A 19,304-nucleotide genomic window follows, 5' to 3' on the forward strand; every position below is an offset into this window, starting at 1 on the left:
CCATGAGGGTAGGGGACTGGATTCGATGACCTCTCAAGGTCCCTTCCAGTCTTAGAGTCTATGAATCTATGAAGCAATTATTACAGTTCGCAAGACAACAAAAGTGAAAAGCTACCTTTTCTGTTGGTATTCCTTCTTGGTATTACACAGTGACATATATACAAGAGGAAGGAATTAAGACCTTGGACTATTCTCCCACATTGCACTTCTGCATTTGTGGATTAAGATACACAACTCCCTACCCTCCTATCTTCCACTTTAGTACAGATTCTCCAATGGTTAAACCAGAAGATTGAGCCAGATCAGGATACTATACCTATCTCCACCACAGCACATGACACTTCTAATGAATCACTTGTCTCAATGCACCAATAATGTAATGAAGTAGTCTCAGTTTAACAACGGTCTAATCCTGTGTACCTGTACTTTTATTTGATTTTACTCGTGAAAAAACGGCTAAGAATATGGAATACAGTACAGCAGATAGTTTCAGATTTCTGGTACCAAAACTTCTTGTCAAGTTAGGGTTTCAGCTGATACTTATCAAGAAAACCTTGCTCCACTTTGCAAGGTTAAGTGTGTCTGGTAGTCCTTTCTGCTGTTCACTAGAAAATTCCAAACAGGAGAAGAGTACAACTGCAGCAGATCAGCTGAGAGAAGAAGGAATTTGAGATCCCTTCACTCTGACACAGTACACATAAGAACACAGGCAAGGTCTTTGGCTGGGAAACCAAAAGGTTCATAACATCTGGGAATCAAACTGGATCACGCAGAAGTGATCAGTATCAGCTTGGCAGAGTCCTGTATAATCTTGAAGAACACTCTAGAAATCAGTGGGACCAGTGAGTAAGCATATATCAGAGATGATTACATGATTAAGAAAGCATCAGACAGGAATTCTGAACTCAGACCTCTCCCTCAGGTCCACTCAAGAGTAGCCCACTCAAAGGAGATGTCCTGGAGAATGGAGTTTGATCTCACACCTGTGACTGGAAAAGAAGAGCCTGCTCAACTGGTCTTCTACACTGTCCTACAGGCCAGTATGCATACTATAAAAAGGGAGATTTGGTATTTGATACACTAGATCCATAGTCTGATAGCTTCTTAACTTAGGGTGAAAAATCTCACCCAGTGCTGCAGGTTGGCACAGACCATGGTATGCATATTGTCCATTGTTATTAGTATAGAACAAGTGATGGAAAAAACTCAAGCAGCTTTGTGTATTGCTCTGAGTTCCCACAGATTGAAATGCATCTGCGTCTCTCACGCAGTTCGAAGGCCCTGCACTTGCAGACCTTTCATGTTAATTCCCTACCCCAAGAGCATGATCACTAGATTCTTGGATGGGAGGGAGAGGTGCAAAGGAGACTCCTCTTTTCAGATTTTTTGGGGTCTACCATTTCAGGGAGAACAGAAAGGGACGTATCCACATGATGCTTGGTGGGGGCATATACTGACCTCAGCCAGACTGATATGCATCCAAAGGCATAGTCTAGCATGTAGCACAACAAAGGGCACAAAGCCATGTGCCTAAATGTGAGAAATCCTCACTGTGGTCTCTGGATTAGATTCCAATTGTGCTAAGATATTCAGGTTCTCGAACCCATCCGCAGGCAGAAAGGCTGTGGACTTGTTGAAATCCAACACTGGAATCTTTGAGCAGTAGTTAGGTTGGATTTCTGCATGCTGACTTTCAAGACCAGATGCACTGTAACTGCTAACACCTTGGTGAATGCCCTCAATGCAATCAATAGTCCAAAGGTAGCAACTTAATACTGAAAATGTTCATGACCTGCCACCAACCCTTAGGTACTTCCTGTATGATGGAACAGAGATATATGGAAGCATGCATTTTGGAGGTCAAGAGATGCAAGTCAGTCCCCTGGATCCAGGGAGATAATCATCAAAGCAAGCATAATCACCCTGAACTTGATTTTCAATCTAGGAACATGTTAAACATCAAGCCCAAGACGGACTGTCATCCCCTTTTCTTCTCTGGGGATGACAAAGTATTTGCTGTAGAATTCCCTCCTTAGGTATTGAGGTAAGACCCTTTCTTTCACTCTAAAAGAAGCAAGAGGACCTCTTGATATAGCAGATCCTCATAAAACAGACCCTTGAAGAGAAATTGGGAAAGAGGGTTGGGAGGAGGCACAACATGAACCTGGACAGAGTATTCTGTTGTAATCGTATCCATAACTCATTGGTCTGAGGCGACACAGGAACACGTGTGCCTGACAAGGGCTAGATGGTCCCCAAAAGAGACTCCGTGGTTCTGGATCAATGGGAGTAGGTTTGAACCTTCTGATAGTCCTATCAAAACAAATGTAGATATAGAACATTGTGGGTTCTATATTATGTTTTGCTGGGATGGAGACTGCAATGAGTGAGCTGCAAAGGTTGTCTGTGTCCTCTGGAAACTGGAGAGGTGTGTTTCTGGAAGGGTCAGCTAGTCTTCGGTGACAGGAAGAAGATGGAGCTGATCTTTATGAGATGCATAATTGTGGTCTGATGTGCTTTCTTTTAGGGACTAAAGTGAAGATTCTGAGGGATCTAAGTTGCCTTGGAGTGCTTCAGTGTGTGAAGGGTTTCATAAGTTTTGGAGCTGAACAACACTGATCTTTCAAATGGCAAGTCCTCCACTGTAAATTGCACCTGCAGGTTAAGCCCCATCCTTGCAGCCACAAACTCTTCCCAACTAAACCTCTAGTCACCAAGTAAGACACTGTATGCAACACATCCAGCCCAGCCGAGAAGCTCGTCTTTGCAATTAGATGGCCTTGTCTTCCCTTTGCATCTACGAGTAGCTTGTTCATAAAACACATGAATTTTTCAATTCAATTCAGGAAGTCATACTTGCCCATCAGGCCTGGTAATTTTTAATACAGCATTGCAAACTAGTGGCCAAATAAACCATCTTTTAGGATCACGGTCTTTTATTCTGATGTGTATGATGGGTTGATATACTGATTAATCAATCTGAGACCACAGTGATCAATAAAGGTTTGGTCTCCCGAAGGCTACAGCATCCGGAGTATCATCAATATCTTTAAAATGAGAGACCCTAGAAGTACACGAGAAACTGCAATTTCTCAGAAATCCCTTTATTAACGTATCTACCAAGCAGATAAACAATCCCACAAACAAATATAGGAGCAAAGAGAGAAATAAGCCAAAAAGTGTTCAGCCCTACAACTGGCATCCATTACATCTCCTGCTGGGGGACCCCAAGTATGAGTCATTATCTTCCTTATTAGTCATCATTACCATCCTCACCTGTAGTTGTCATGCTAGCATCTTCCCAGGTGTTCCCCCATAGCAGAGAAGCTGGGCAACACCTTATCCTGAGTTACTCTTATGCCTACAAAGGCTCATACATATGTGTAAGGGTTCCAACCCTCTTTTCCTTATCTATACTTCCACATACCACTCATTTAAGAGTGCTCCATTTTCATAGGCTATCTCCTGAGTTCCTTCTTTGCTCATTAACATTTACATCAAATAGTTACCACTGCAACTTGTGGTCAAGCTAAAATTCTCAAACATGTTACTACGGATCATACTAGGATATAAAATGGTTACTTACCTCTCATAACTATTGTTCTTCGAGATGTGCTGCTCATGTCCATTCCGATAGGTGTGTGCACGCGCCACACGCACGATTGCCAGAAAGCTTTTTCCTAGCAGTATCCGTCGGGTCAGCTGTGGAGACCCCTAGAGTGGCATCTTTATGGCGGTGTATATACGTCCTCGCCGACCTGCTCAGTTCCTTCTTGCCGGAGTACTCCAACAGAGGGGAGGCGGGCGGGATTTGGAATGGACAGGAGCAACACAACTCTAAGAACAGTTATGAGAGGTAAGTAACCATTTTTTCTCCTTTGAGTGATTGCTCATGTGCATTCCAATAGGTAACTTCCAAGCAGTTACCCTGGGGGAGGGGTCGGAGTTCACCTAATCGCCAAGTGCAGGACAGCTCTACCAAACCCAGCATCATCCCTCACCTGCTGGGTAATGGCATAGTGGGAAGTGAAGGTATGAACTGAAGACCAGGTTGCTGCCTTGCAGATATCCTGGATAGGGACGTGCGCCAGGAATGGTGCGGATGCCACTTGAGCTCTGGTAAAGTGCACCATAAGCGGAGGGGCTGGAACTTTAGCCAGGTCATAGCAAGTCCTGATGCAAGACGTGATGCGCTATGAGGAGATTGGGAGCCCCCTTGTTCTTTCAGCGATAGCAATAAAGAGCTGCGTTAACTTACAAAACGGTTTTGTGAGTTCAATGTAAAATGCTAAGGCAAGTATAACATTCAAGAATGGAACATGTGCTCCCTGTTACTCGCATGGGGTTTAGGAAAGAACACAAGCAAAAATATATCCTGGCTCACAGGAAGCTGGGAGACAACCTTAGGCAGAAACGCAGGATGGGGGCATAACTGCACCTTGTATTTATAAAATACCGAGGTTGTCGGCCAGCTCGTTCTGCGCTCCCGGAAGGTGCGACACCTGCAGGTGAATGGAGTGGGCGATAAAAAGGTTCCACAGCACGAGGGATTCCTAGAGGGGAGAGGAGCAAGCACCACCCTGTTTGTTTATATAGAAAGTTGCTGCAGTATTGTCTGTGAGCACTGATACGCACATGCCCTGAAGATGGGCCTGGAACGCTTGGCATGCCAAGCAAACCGCCCTCAGTTCCCTCACGTTGATGTGCAGTGATAGCTCTACATAAGACAGAGGCCCTGGGCTCTGATATTGCCCAGATGCGCTCCCCAACTAAGCACCAAGGCGTCCATGACCAGGAAGAGCACAGATTGGGGTTTTGCAAAGGGTACTGCCACATAAACCAGCTGTGGTTGCAGCCACCAGTGGAGACTGGAGACTCCGAGGCAGGCGGGTCACTATTGAGTCCAATGAGTCCCTGCCTGGTCTGCGCTAACCACACCTGGAGGGGTCAAAGGCGCAGCCTGGCGTGTTGTACCACATATGTATAGGCTGCCATGGACCTCAGTAGTCCCATACAATTTCTGGCCGCGGTTGTAGGGAAGTGGAGTAAGGTCTCGATAATGTCCATGAGCACTTTGAAATGCAGTTCTGGAAGGTACACTCCTGTGTGCATGGAGTCCAAGAGAGCGCTGATGAACTCTATTCTTTGTGTGGGAGTCAATGTGGACTTGGGCTCATTCAATGCAAGTCCCAACCTGTGAAATGTAGCCCGGGCCAGAGATACGTGCTCTGCCACATGTGCTTGGACCTCGGCCTTTATGAGCCAGTCATCCAAATACAAGAAAACCTACACCTGGTGCCTGCGGAGAAAGGCCACCACTACCGCCATACACTTGGTGAACACCCGGGGGGCCACTGAAAGGCCAAATGAGAGCACCCTGACCTGGTAGTGCTGGCTGCTGGCCACTGACCACAAACCTGTGGGCTAGGATAACAGCAATGTGAAAGTATATGTCCTTCAAGTCAAGGGCGGCATACCAGTCTCCCGGATCCAGGGAGGGAATGATAGTGACCAGAGAGGCCATGTGAAACCTCACCTTTTTAATTAATGTGTTGAGGTCTTGTAGGTCCAGGATAGGCCAAAGCCCACCCTTGGCCTTGGGAATGAGGAAATAGTGGAGGTAGAACCCCTTGCCCCTGAATTCCTGAGGAAGCTCCTCTATCGCCCCTAGAACTAGGAGCGATTGCATCTCTTGTACAAGGAGTTGTTCATGACAGGGGTCCCTGAAGACGGACAGGTAAGGGGGGGGGAGGTCAGAGGGCAGAAGGGAACAGAATTGGATAGAATATCCCATCCCTACCATGCTGAGGACCCAGCGGTCTGATGTGATCTGAGACCAAGCACAGTAGAAGTGGGAGAGCAGATTCACAAAGCGTGGAGAAGGATCCAAGATGGCAACTGATGCGCCGTCCTTGGGCACATCTTCAAAAGTTAGGCTTGGAGCTGGGGGGCTGTTTGGCTGAACCCTGGCCTTGGCCCAAGGAGGACTGCGGTGGGTGCCTCCTATTATTTATGCCTCTTCTCCTAGGTGGATCTCATCAAGGAGGCCTCAGGTAGAAGCGGGACGGAGGCTGAAATCTAAAGGGCTTTCTCTGAGGCGCGGAGGCGTGTAGCCCCCGAGACTTTAGAGTCGCCCGAGAGCCCTTTTGGCTGTACAGGCGCGCGTCCATGTTCTGAGCAAACAGGCCCTCACAGTCAAAGGGGAGGTCCTGTATGGGGTTCTGGACCTCTGGCGGGATACCCGAAACCTGGAGCCACGAATTGTGCCTCATTGCTATGGCGGTGGCCATGGTTCAAGCCGCAGAGTCCGCTATGTCCAGTGCTGCCTGGAGGGTGGTCCTAGATACCGCCCTACCCTCCTCCAGGAGCGCACCCAACTCCTTGTGAGAGTCAGCCAGGATAAACTCCTGGAACTTAGCCAACTAACTCCAGGAATTAAAGGCATATCGGTTAAGAACTGCCTGCTGATTTGCTACTCGAAGCTGGAGCCCACGAGTCAAATAGACTTTATGGCCAAAGAGATCCAGCTTCTTGGTGTCACATGACTTAGGTGCAGGTCCTGCTTGTCCTTGCCGCTCCTTGTGGTTTGCTGCATCAAACCACCAGAGTCCCCAGTTGGGGGTGGGTAAAAAGGTGCTCATAGCTCTTTTGCGGCACAAAGTAGCGTCTCTTGACCCCTTTAACCATTGGTGCTATAGAGGCTGGGGTTTGCCAGAGCACCTTCGTGGTGTTCTGAATTGTCCTTATGAGGAGCAAAGCTACTCTAGAAGGACTCTCAAGAGTGAGACTGTCCACCATCAAATCGGAGTTCTCCATAACCTCCTCTGCCTGGAGGAGAAGGTTAACTATCACCAATGGATACCGGGGCCACCAAGACCGCTTGGGAGGGCGGCAGAGTGGTGGAGGTGCCCGCCCCCACCTCGTCCAGCAAGGAGGAGGAAAAGATTTCCCCGATGGGGTCTTCCTGCCCCTCAGGTTCTCTGGAGGTCGGGTCAGGTACTGTGGAGCTCCCTGTGACTGGAGGTTCAGGTGCCACCAACATCGATGGAAGAGGGGCTGTGCTTGTCTGTGGCTGTTCAACAGCCCTGTCCCGTACTGGGTCCCCAGGGGCCCTATAGATGTAGTGTGCCATTGTTGTCGCTGATAGAGGGACACAGGAGGCCGATACCACCCAATACTGGCCTAGAGCCCTGACCCTGAGCCTGGTGGTAGGCCCAAAAAGTCCAAAAGGGCCATTGCACTGGGCCCTGCCGCTAGGCAACTGATGGCTGGTGCTGGTTGTTCTGCTGGCCTACAGAGCCGGGATCAGTTCTGGGACACGGAGTGGTAGTGGCTGTTGTGGGACACAGATGATTCTGCTTCTGACGAGTATTCTATACCTGACCATGGGGGAGCGGAGCCAGACAGTGCTGGGGAGCCCGAGATTGGCGCCGCAACATCATGAGTTCCCCTCCCCTGATGATGAATCAATGGTGGTGCCACCATGGGTGCCGCCCTGGTGCGGTGTCGTAATCGTCCACGGTGCTGGGCATTACACCGCAATCGGCGCCGGGGCCGGTGCCACTAGTGGTGCCTGAGTTTGCGAAGTCAGGCCCTGCACCTGCAGGGCCGGGTACTACGCTGTCATGGCAATGAGGTCTCGAGCTGCCTCATGTGTGTCCAGAGTGGAGGGAAGATCAAGCTCTTCCTCCAAATCATCCCAGGTAGGAGAGTCCATTCTCACCGAACTCAATGGCTTTGCAACTGGAGCCGGAGCCAATGGTGCTGGTTCTTGGGGACTAGATCAAGGGTGTCCTGCTAGAAGATATGCCCCACTGGAATCCCTCCTTGGCTTCCTGACAGGGAAACATCCCATCTGGTTTCTTTTTCTTATGCAGCACCAGGGACTGTAAACAGTGCCACTGCGTAGCACTGGCCTTCTGGGCCAGGGAGCGGTGCCAGTGCTCCCTGATGAAGTTCTTCTTCAGTGCTGGGACGTCCCGCACTGAGGCCGGTGTGCTACACACCGAGGATGCTGGTGTCAGCTCATGCTGTGGCTGAAGGGCCAATTCCATCAAGAAGTGCTTCAGAGAGTAGTTCCGTTCCCTCGTAGTCCTGGGTCTGAAGCTCCTGCAAATAGAACACTTATCTGTCTGATGGCCCTCCCCAAGGAATTGAGACAGGCAGCGTGCAGATCACTTGTTGGCACAGGTTTTGCACACCTCTTGCACGCCGTAAACCCCTGCGACTGAGGCATGCCCAGGCACTAGGGAGAGTAAAACAGGGGGAGGGGCAGCCCCTCGAAGTAAGCTAAACTAATCTACGACAACTAGCAACTATCAAACTATTTACATAGAAATAAGGGAACCGCTAGGTAAGGCACTTGGCAGAAGCAAGAGACTGAGCTGTTCCAACGACCGTCATGGGAGGTAAGAAGGAACTGAGCAGCCAGCAGGTTGGCAGGAACAAACATACACCACCATGAAGGCCGCACTCTAGGGGTCTCCACAGCCAACCCGATGGGAAAAGATTTCCAGCGATCGTGCACGCGCACACGCACCTATTGGAATGCACATGAGCAATCACTCGAAGAATAACTGATACACTAAGACATTCTCTAGTCTATTGTTGCACAGTTTCCAAAACCTCAGCACTTCATATTTCACTGTAATTTTGTATTTTACTGGTACAGGGATCTCAGTAAACTAGTCATGTCAACCTGTTTCAGCCCTGAGGCCTATGGCCAAGCTACATATCTTACAGACCTAATGCCTGTAGACCTTGTGTTACAGCCTTGTATTACTTACACAGCTAATATACAGTCATCAGTGACACAAACTTATTGGCCCTATATCCCTGTAGTGAAAGTCAAATCTAATCCATTACTCATACATTGATCACATATTGTATTTAGCTGCAGATATGACTTTTCATTAGCAGTTATCACTACTACTGAGGACAGTGCTGCATAATTATAAAAATAACTCAGCCCCTTCCTCTCAACATTTGAGATTTTGTCTGCTTTGTAGGCAGCAGGGGCACTATAGATGTGTCAGCCAGATCACTTGTGCGGGGTCCATAATGGCCTCGTTCATCAGAAGTGCTATCCTTCTCTGAAAAAACAGATTGTTGAATATTCATTAGTTTATGCATAGTTTCCTGGATCTCCTCCACTGGGATTTGTAAGGAATCAGACTGAGTTCTGAAAACTCTGAAAGTCATCCCACCGAGGCATACCGGGGATGAAAAGAAAACATAGTGGTTCCCAATAGATCCACCAAGGAAGAAACTGTGTTTGGTACATCCTAACACTGAGAATAAGGCTGAGCAGGTGGAAGTTCAGAAGCAGACTGCATAGCCAGGGCTTTAGGAAGAGTATTAGAACTATCCAGACCAGCCTTTTGTTACCCTTTATGCCAGGGAAAGACCAAGGCCCCCCAGTATGGCACACTGACAGATGGATAAGGGCCTGGTGGATATGGTGTTAAACTACGTCGCACATCCAGGACCTGGTGCGCAAGAGTATTTGTCTCACAGTGAGTACTTTGATCCCTTATTCAAAACCAAATAAAGGCGGAAGAAAACTACTAGAAGAATACTTATGGGAGTTTTCCATTCCCTGCCTACTGTCTGACACCAGAGAGGAAGCTGACAAGAAGGAACACATCCACTCTAAGTAGGCCCCACAGACACGGGCACTGATGGCAGCACCATCAAGGCACTCTGGGCCACAGGTTGTGGAGCCTATGAAGGTAGTTCTGGCATCAATGGAGATTCCAGCTCCGGCAGCACACCAAGGTCCATCGGTGTCATAAATGTCAATGGTGCCCCATGGCACTGAGGCAGAGACAATGCCATGGTGTCCCCCAGGCCAGCATAGATGCTGAAGCCTGTGGCACTGGATGCAGTGGCATCAAAATAGTCTTTGCCCTCCCAAGATCCTTTATCAATCTTCGATAAAGCAGCTTTCAGCAGTGGCACTCTCAATAACTAATCCAAGTATAGTCTGCTTGGGTCAAGGACTTCACACCATCATGAGGTCAAGCTTCAGTATAACCACATAGGACCATGAAGTCTCAGAATTGGAGAAAGAGGGTAAAGCTCCTCTTTAAGCTCTGTTTGGAATCTACTCCTGGGACTCCTTGTGACCTATTCAATTTCTGAGAGTGTCTTGTCAGAGTTGGTTGATCTTGAAAACAGGACTGAAGATGAAGCACTGTGCGTCAGCACCCACACTCTTCAGAACAAAGATCATGTTTTCGGGGTTTAGTGGGGTTTTTTTTGGGGGGGTGCCCTCTTGTGATTCAGGGTTCAATGCCAGCCTCAGGGACTTGCCCATTAAGTGGATTTGTAACTGGGTTGTGACGATTTTCCTTGGATCAGCTAGTTATTCCTTGTTTTCTGAGGCAAGCAACCACCACTACTAGGCATTTGTTGAAAACCCTTGTGAATGCAGACAAACTCAAGAATCAGACCCTAAACTGATACTGGTTTTATCCTTCTTGAAACTTTAAGCATTTTATGCATGGCATGTATGGCGATATGAAAGCAAACATGCAGGTAAAGAGCCGCAAACCAGTCCTGTGGCTCTAATGAAGGAATTATGAAGCCTAGAGTTACCACTCTGAACCTGATGCAGCAAATAAAGGCATTAAATGCCCTTAGCTCCAAGACAGGGCAGCATCCTTTTTTCTTGAGGATTAGAAAACAACTGGAATAAAACCCCTTCCCTCCGCACTGAAGCAGTACTTCCTTTACTGCTGCCACAGAAAAGCAGTTTCACTTCCTGCTGAAATAGTCTCTTTGAAAAGGAGTCTCTGAACAGAGACAGAGAAGGGAGTGGGCAATTGGGTTAGAATTGTAGGAGGTATATCCTTGTTTCTATAACCCAGAGATCTGATACTACCACGTTCCATGTTGAAAGACTGCTTCCAAATAGAGTGGATGAAGATTAAAGATCCATCTCCATCATTGGAAACCACTGCTGTACAAACTTTTTACGCCCAAGATCACTTTTTGAATTTAAGGGCAACCCAGGATCTACCCCACCCCTTCCCCAAGGCCCTGCCCTGCTCACTCCATCCCCCTGCTTGCCATCGCTCACTCTCGCCCACCCTCACTTTCAGCAGGTTGGGGTAGAGGGTTGGGGTTCGGGGGGGTGCAGTCTCTGGGCTGGGGCCAAGGAGTTGAGGTGCAGCACGAGGTGAGGGGTGCAAGCTCTGGGAGGGAGTCTGGGTTTAGGAGAGGGCTCCAGGCTGGGGCAGAGTGCTGGGATGAAGGAGGGGGTTGGGGTGGCACTTATCTTGGGCAACTCCTGCTAGGCGGCAAAGAGGAGCTGCCACTAAGACAGGCTCCCTGCCTAGCCAGGCCCCACGCCGCTCCTGGAAGGGGCCCAAAACCCCCCTGAAGTCCCAGACAGGGGGGCAGGTGGCTCCGCACACTGCCCCTGTCTGCAAGCACCGCCCCCAAAGGCCACAGCTCCCCATTCCTGGCCAATGGGAGCTGTAGGGGCAGTGTCTGCAGGCAGAAGCAGCATGCAGAAGGAGACCCCTGCCGCAGGGGCTGCATCGGCCACTTCCAATAGCAGCTGGACTGGGGCAGGCAGGGAGACTGCCTTACTAGCAGCCCTGCTGTGCTATCGGAGATCGCGATCAATTGGGAGATTCTCTAGGATCGACTAGTTGGTGACTACTGTTGTAGAGCACCTCTAGACCAATCGTCAAAATGATTACTTCAAAGTGGTGACAGGACGGGGTGTGGATGTTGAGGCCAAAGGACTCCTCTTTTGAAAGCATAATCTCCTTCCATGGAGGGTCAGTGGACCTGATGGAGGCTATTACTCAGGATCTTTTATTATGTGGTGCAGGGCAGCTTTCCCTGCTTCCTTCTAGGAGTTAGTGTATATATTCCAAGAGAACAAAGTGCAGCCTAGGAGTCCTTCAACAAATGAAGAGCCTCATCTTTCCTTGCAGTGAAAAGAGTAGGACCCTCAAAGAGAAAAATTTAAGTAGAGCATCCCGGCTCCAAACAATTGAAATTTTCATGGAATGGAATGTGGTGTCAGAGGCATCCAGAGCTTCTTGAAGCAATGTCCTGGTTATCCACTGTACCTCAGAAATCAAAGATTTAAATTCCGTCATGCCTCTTGCAGTAGTTTGTCAACAAAATCCAGGAACTTATAATAGCAGGATATGATTATATGAGCTAAAAACACTTGGTAGTTAGTGATCCTAAATTATATGCTGGCTAATGATTAACTCCTAACAAATCAAACTGTTTTGGTTCTATATCCCAGTGGTACTCAACCTTTCCAAACTACTATACCCCTTTCAGGAGTCTGATTTGTTTTGCATACACCACATTTCACCTCACTTAAGAACTACTTGCTTAGACACTCAGATATAAAAATACAAGTGTCACGTCACAGCACACCATTACTGAAAAATTGCACACTTTCTGATTTTTACCATGTAATTATTTCAATTTTTTTATTTTATATAAAATATTGTACTTACATTTCAGTGTACAGTATGTAGAGTAGTTTAAACAAGTCATTTATGAAATTTTGGTTTGTATTGACGTTACTAGGGAATTTTACGTAGCTTGCTGTAAAATTAGGCAGATATTTTAGATGAGTTCATGTACTCCCTGGAAGACCTCTGCGTATTCCCAGGGGCACATGTACCCTGGGTTGAAAACTACTGCCATATTCCAACATTAAAAGGGATAGCTCCCTTTAAGATGGAACAGTTTTAAATCCCAGGGATTTAGAATCAGACAGGGCTAAATCCCCAGGAAAAACAAAATCTTCCTGTCAAAACAAAACCAAAAAGAGCTGAACTATACAAAATACTTACAAACTCATAAGCTATCCTATGTTAAACCTAACCACACTATTATATTCACATCTATCTACACATCTACACTAAGATTAGAAAAAAGTGTGTTGTGACATGGACACTGAGGGTATGTCTACACTACGGGATTATTCCGATTTTACAGAAACCTGTTTTTTAAAACAGATTATATAAAGTCGAGTGCACGCAGCCACACTAAGCACATTAATTCGGCGGTATGCGTCCATGTACCAAGGCTAGCGTCGATTTCCTGAGTGTTGCACTGTAGGTAGCTATCTCATAGTTCCCGCAGTCTCCCCCGCCCCTTGCAATGTTGGGTTGAGATCCCAGTGCCTGATGGGGCAAAAAACATTGCCGCTGGTGCTTCTGGGTACAGCCTCACCCTCCCTCCGTAAAAGCAGCAACAGCCAACTGTTTCACGCCTTTTTTCCTGGCTGAACTATGCAGACACCATTCCATGGCAAGCATAGACCCTGCTGAGCTCAAGACAGCAATCATGGACGTTTTAAACACCTCGCGCATTCTCGTGCAGTCAATGCTGAACCGGGACCTGCAAAGCCAGGCGAGGAGGCAGCGGCTGCAGCAAAGTGGCAACGAGAGTGATGAGGACATGGACACAGAATTCTCTCAAACTGTGGGCCACGGCGTGTTGGAGATCCTACTGGTAATGGGGCAGGTTCTAGCCATTGAACGCTGATTTTGGGCCCGGGAAACAAGCACAGACTGGTTGGACCGCATAGTGTTGCGGGTGTGGGACGATTCCCAGTGGCTGCGAAACTTTTGCATGCGTAAGGGCACTTTCATGGAACTTTGTGACTTGCTTTCCCCTGCCCTGAAAAGCCAGAATACCAAGATAAGAGCAGCCCTCACAGTTGAGAAGCGAGTGGCGATAGCCCTCTGAAAGCTTGCAACGCCAGACAGCTACCGGTCAGTCGGGAATCAATTTGGAGTGGGAAAATCTACTGTGGAGGCTGCTGTGATGGAAGTAGCCAAAGCAATCATTAAGCTGGTGCTACGAAAGGTTGTGACTCTGGGAAATGTGCAGGTCATAGTGGATGGTTTTGCTGCAATGGGATTTCCTAACTGTGGTGGGGCGACAGATGGAACCCATATCCTTATCTTGGCACCAGGGCACCCAGTACATAAACCAAAAGGGGAACTTTTCCATGGTGCTGCAAGCACTGGCGGATCACAAGGGCAGGGGGCAGGATGGTTATACAGGGGCTGCAGAGGCACTCTGTGATCCTGCCGCCGTTCCTGAAGCTCCACCAGACGCTGGAGCATGTCAGTTTGATCACGCAGCAGCCCCAGAGTTGCATCCCACCACCGCTGATCTTCCTGCTGCCACCTCTCATCTCAATCCTCCCTCCTGTCCTCATGGTCACTGGCATCTTTCCTATACTTTGCTACCACGTCCTTCCACTTATTCAGATGAGCTCTTTCATTGCGGATCACTTCCATGATTTTCGAAAACATTTCTTCTCGCCCCTTTTTTTTTCTGGAAATAGCCTTCAGGACGGAGTAGGGAGGCTCGAAAACTTTGCAGCTGCACGAGGGAGGGGAAAAAAGGGAGAGGAGTATTTAAAAAGATAGATTATACAGAACAATGGTCATACTCTTTCATGGTGAACAACACTATTCACCTTACATAGCACGTGTTTTCACTACAAGGCCGCATTTTGCATCTTAATATTGAGTGCCTGCGGCTTTGGTGTTACAGATCAGGTCCAGGCAGCAGAATTCCGCTTGCATATGGCCATGGTAAGCCATTGTCTTTCGTCTTCTGCAGCCTTCATCTATCCAGCGTCCTCCTTTCCCAAATAGCAAGCAAAGCCCATTGAGTGCTGCTTCTTTCCTGTTAACGTGCAGCAGCAAAAACCACCCCGTGGCTGGTATCATGGAAGAAAACACCTCCCTTTACTCCCCCTCCAAACCACGTGGCTACCGCAGGAAAGATCCCTGCTAGCCAAACGCAGAAAAGCTCAGCGCCAATCACGACCCCCGTCTTCCCCCCCACTTGGCTACCTGCGGGGAAGGATTTCTTTTAAGCCACAGGTAAACAGCCCAGTAGGAATGGCCATCTCTGTCCCCTTACTTAAATTCCTGAATTTCAACCAGGTTACCATGAACGATATCACTCTCCTGAGGATAATAGAGCGAGGTGAAGAACGGATGTTGCTTGAATGCCAGCAATCATCGGGACCATATGCAGCTAGGCTTAGTCATGCAATAATACCAGATTAATTGCTACCTGCATGGCGTGGTCAAGTGTCCTACCATGGAGGACAGAATAAAGCAGCGCTGCCCAGAAACCTTCTGCAAAGACTTTTGGAGTACCTCCAGGAGAGCCTCATGGAGATGTCCCTGGAGGATTTCCTCTCCATCCCCAGACATGTTAACAGACTTTTCCAGTAACTGTACTGGCCACAAATGCATCTCAAGTCCTCAGGGCAAATTAATCATTAAAAAACGCTTGCTTTTAAACCATGTCTTATATTTACAAGGTACACTCACCAGAGGTCCCTTCCATGACTTCATTGTCTGGGATAGTTGCTTGGGAGGGCTGGGAGGGTAATTCCGTCAGGCTGAGAAAAAGCTCCTGGCTGTTGGGGAGAACGGAGTGCTGTGTGCTCTCTACAAGCTCGTCCTCTTCCTCCTCATTTTCCCCACCCGCAGAATCCTCAGCCATGGCTGCGATTATCAGCCCCACCTCAGAATCCACGGACAGGGGTGGGGTAGTGGTGACAGACCCCCCTAGAATTGCATGCAGCTCAGTGTAGAAGTGGCATGTTTTTGGCCCTGCCCCGGACTTTTCGTTTGCTTCTTTGGTTTTCTGGTAGGCTTGTCTGAGCTCCTTAACTTTCACATGGCACTGTACTGAGTCTCTGGTGTGGCCTCTCTGCATTATGGCCTTGGAAATTTTTTCAAATGTTTTTTCATTTCGTCTTTTGGAACGGAGTTCTTTCAGCACGGAATCCTCTCCCCTTACAGCGATCAGATCCAGTACCTCCCATGTGGTCCATGCTGGAGCTCTTTTTCGATTCTCAGGAGACTACATTGTTACCTGTGCTGATGAACTCTCCATGCTGGCCAAACAGGAAATGAAATTCGAAAGTTCGGAGCTTTTCCTGTCTACCTGGCCAGTGCATCTCAGTTCAGATGGCTTTCCAGAGAGCCGTCACAATGGTGCACTGTGGAATAGCTCCCGGAGGCCAATACCATCGAATGGCAGCCACACTAACTCTAATCCAACATGGCAATACCGATTTCAGCGCTACTCCCCTCATTGGGGAGGAGTACAGAAATCAGTTTTAAGAGCTCTTTATATCAATATAAAGGGCTTCGTTGTGTGGACGGGTGCAGCGTAAAATCGGTTTAATGCTGCTAAATTCGGTATAAATGCGTAGTGTAGACCAGGCCTGGAGTGCCATCTCACAGCCCTGGGTAGTAACAAGGAATGAGCAGTAGGAGGGCTTTTAGAGCGCATGCGTGGCCTCAGACTCCAATAGTGAAAAGACTGAAATCTCTAGCACATGGGAGCATGTGCACCAACAGTTGAATTTATATGGACAATCACTCAAAGAATGTTAGACTCCCCTGGAAATAGAACAAACAGATCTGCTATCAGTGTCACTTCATCTTTGTACCTTACCTCCTCTCCTTGAAGGCGCTCTTGCTTGGCCATCTTCAGTAGATTCTTCAAGACAAATGCATTAAAATTAAAATTTAAAAAAAAAATTTTATTATTATTATTATTAATAGGACTGAGCTCTTACCTCAATATGAGAAATTGGGGCTGTACTTGTCTTCCTGAAAATACTAAAGGCAATTCAGGCCATGGCTACACTGGCGTTTTACAGCACTGCAACTTTCATGCTCAGGGGTGTGAAAAATACAGCGCTGTAAAGCCTCAGTGTAATCAGTGCCGCAGCGCTGGGAGCCCAGCTCCCAGCGCTGCAAGCTACACCCGCAACGGATGTGGTTTACATGCAGCGCTCTCCCAGCGCTGACGCTCCGACCACACTCACACTTTGAAATTTCAAGTGTAGCCATACCCTAAGTTACTCAATGAGCACACATGCTAAAAGTAAAGGTCACTTTCTGCAAGGTTCTTGGGGACAGTGCCTTTGACTAATAAGTTGAAGAATATGTATAGATCATTCCCTAAAGTCCTATCAATGTCTTGTTAAGGATCCTGGGAATTGACAGTATTTTTTTTTTCTGTGGATACTGGCAATTTTCACAAGTAAACTAGGCATAAGCAAATTATTTGAAAACTCCGTATTAGACCTAAACTTCTATCAGATCCACCAATACCAGGCAATCTCTCTGAGAAAGTGCAGAGAGAATGAAAGCTGGGGTCTCCATCTTGAATTTAATCTTCACTGCTCTATTTCACTTCTTTTGGTCTTAGGCAGCCTAAGGAAAAGGCTATCCCTTAGGTCTATTTTTGTAGGGAGACAGACGCAAATGGAGTCATGCTGTTGGCAGGGTTTGAAAGTAGTCTTGGATCCATTCTCTGATCAAAGTTTTCCCATACAAGTTTTATCCCAGACCTGATAGCTCTCTTGTGGGTATCTATTTAAGATACATATAAGGCCACCATTACCATTCTATCTGCTTCTATCTTTTTAATATATTTATGCTCAGCAACCTGTGAGATGGGCATAATAGTTCTTCCCTATTTTACAGATGGGGAACTGAAGGGCAAAGATCAAGTGATTTGCCCCTGGTTGATCAGAAGACTCTGGTGGAACAAAAAATTCAACCTAGACCCATGGTGTCCCAAGCTTGCACCTTAACCACTGGACTATTCCTCTCTAGAACAAAAAAAAGCAGCTTTTGCCCATATGAGAAATCCTAATTCTTGGATTTTGTCAGAGGTGACAGAATGCTTGGGTCCTTGGTGGTGGTAGCTACCACTTTATGAAGCTTCTCTCCAAAGAGGATTTTACCTGAGAATTTTGAAGCAGAGGGTTTGATGAGAACAATTATCTACTGTCCACAGTGGCTATGGTCTTTGCTGTCAGCCTTGAGTCTACAAACTCAGCAGCTAGACTTAAATTTGCCTTGGTCCAGAAAGTACAAGTTCTTTTGGCTGTCACACCAGGACAACGCGGTTCTAGTCAATGAGGTGGTTGCCAAAGAGTCCCTGACAAAGCTTTTAAGCCCATCAAAGGTGGAAGGTGTCTATTTTTCTGTCTGCAAGGCTTTTTGCAAAGATATCACCCTCAGCATGAAAGATTTTGCTTGTTGCTGCCACAAAACCAGATTTAATAGCTAGAACAGAAATAAATAAGTTGGAAGTGCTAAACAGTCACAGACAGAATCTGGCATAAAGGCTGAAAAAACGTGGCTGTCTGAGCTACATTGTTATTTGCAGGAAGCAAGGTACTATCCACATGTCTGGAGGAGAGTTCAGGACCTATAAAAATGACTGGACAAATCCTAAAGATAATGGCATACAGCTAATTCAGTTACAGAAGGAAGCTACAATTATTCTATATTTGATTCAAAACAAAACACACAAGACTATAGCTGACTATCACACGGAACTTGCTTTGAACCACAACCTCCAGAGTTCACTTTTAAAAGTTAGGAATATTCTTTTCTGATAAACATTAGCTTAAATTTTATGCTTTTCTCCAACCAGCAATTAAGACATGTTTTTGCTAAAAGGTTACATTTTATTCCAGTGTGGAACAGCAAGTTTTCTCTAAGTTTACTGCTAAACTGCACCCTCTGCTCTGACCATATTAACCTTTTCGTCCAGATTAAGAATACAGTTTTACACTTAAGATTGGTACTATGAAAAACTGCATTTTTAGCATGTCTAAAAATGTCCCAGTCTTTCAGTTTAAAAATTTAATAGACATGAAAACACTGTCAAAGAAGTCTCAACATGAATGCTTTAAGAGGGAACACTGACATACTTTTAATAGGAATTACAAAACACACTGCATAAAACAGCTCAATAATTGCCCTGCAAAATATTTAACACGTGATCATATCTACACACCGAAATAATGTCAGGCACAGCCATATCAAACCACCTACCACACTGGAAAGAGACTGACTGAAAGTTATTATTATTTAATGTGACACATCTCTACAATACGTAGACATGTACTGATGGTGAATTATGCTACAAAATACAGACTGGAAGAATCAAGCTTACCTCTCTCAAATCCAGAGTTTCTTCTTTCTTCAAATTTGTGCCCTAGTGCAATTACAGGGAATAACAGACAAATAAGCTATAGTAGAAGAATCAACATATGTATTACCATAGATTCATACTGATAGTGTTTAAGAGTCAGACAGGACCATTATGAACTAGTCTGACTATCCAGATAGCCCAGACCACAGAACCTCATCCAATAATCAGAACGGAATATTAGGATCAGAGTAACCTGTACTTGGAGGTCTTTATCAAACCTTTCCACATCAGAGGTACTGAAGACAAACCAA

At 46.8% G+C, this 19,304-nt stretch overlaps 1 protein-coding gene across 1 annotated transcript in view; it reads right to left on the bottom strand.

Annotated features, from left to right (window-relative positions):
- DDX4 (DEAD-box helicase 4) overlaps positions 1-19,304 on the bottom strand; it is a 121,453-nt gene that overhangs the window by 67,621 nt on the left and 34,528 nt on the right. Inside the window, exons 5-6 of the mRNA XM_030567719.1 lie at positions 19,015-19,056; positions 16,489-16,533 (exon numbers count right to left, since the gene is read on the bottom strand). Coding sequence (XP_030423579.1) covers positions 16,489-16,533; positions 19,015-19,056 — 87 coding nt within the window. The remainder of the gene's footprint in view (positions 1-16,488; positions 16,534-19,014; positions 19,057-19,304) is intronic.

Source organism: Gopherus evgoodei, chromosome 6 (genome assembly GCF_007399415.2).
Source record: "Gopherus evgoodei ecotype Sinaloan lineage chromosome 6, rGopEvg1_v1.p, whole genome shotgun sequence".
Classification (NCBI taxonomy): Eukaryota; Metazoa; Chordata; order Testudines; family Testudinidae; genus Gopherus; species Gopherus evgoodei.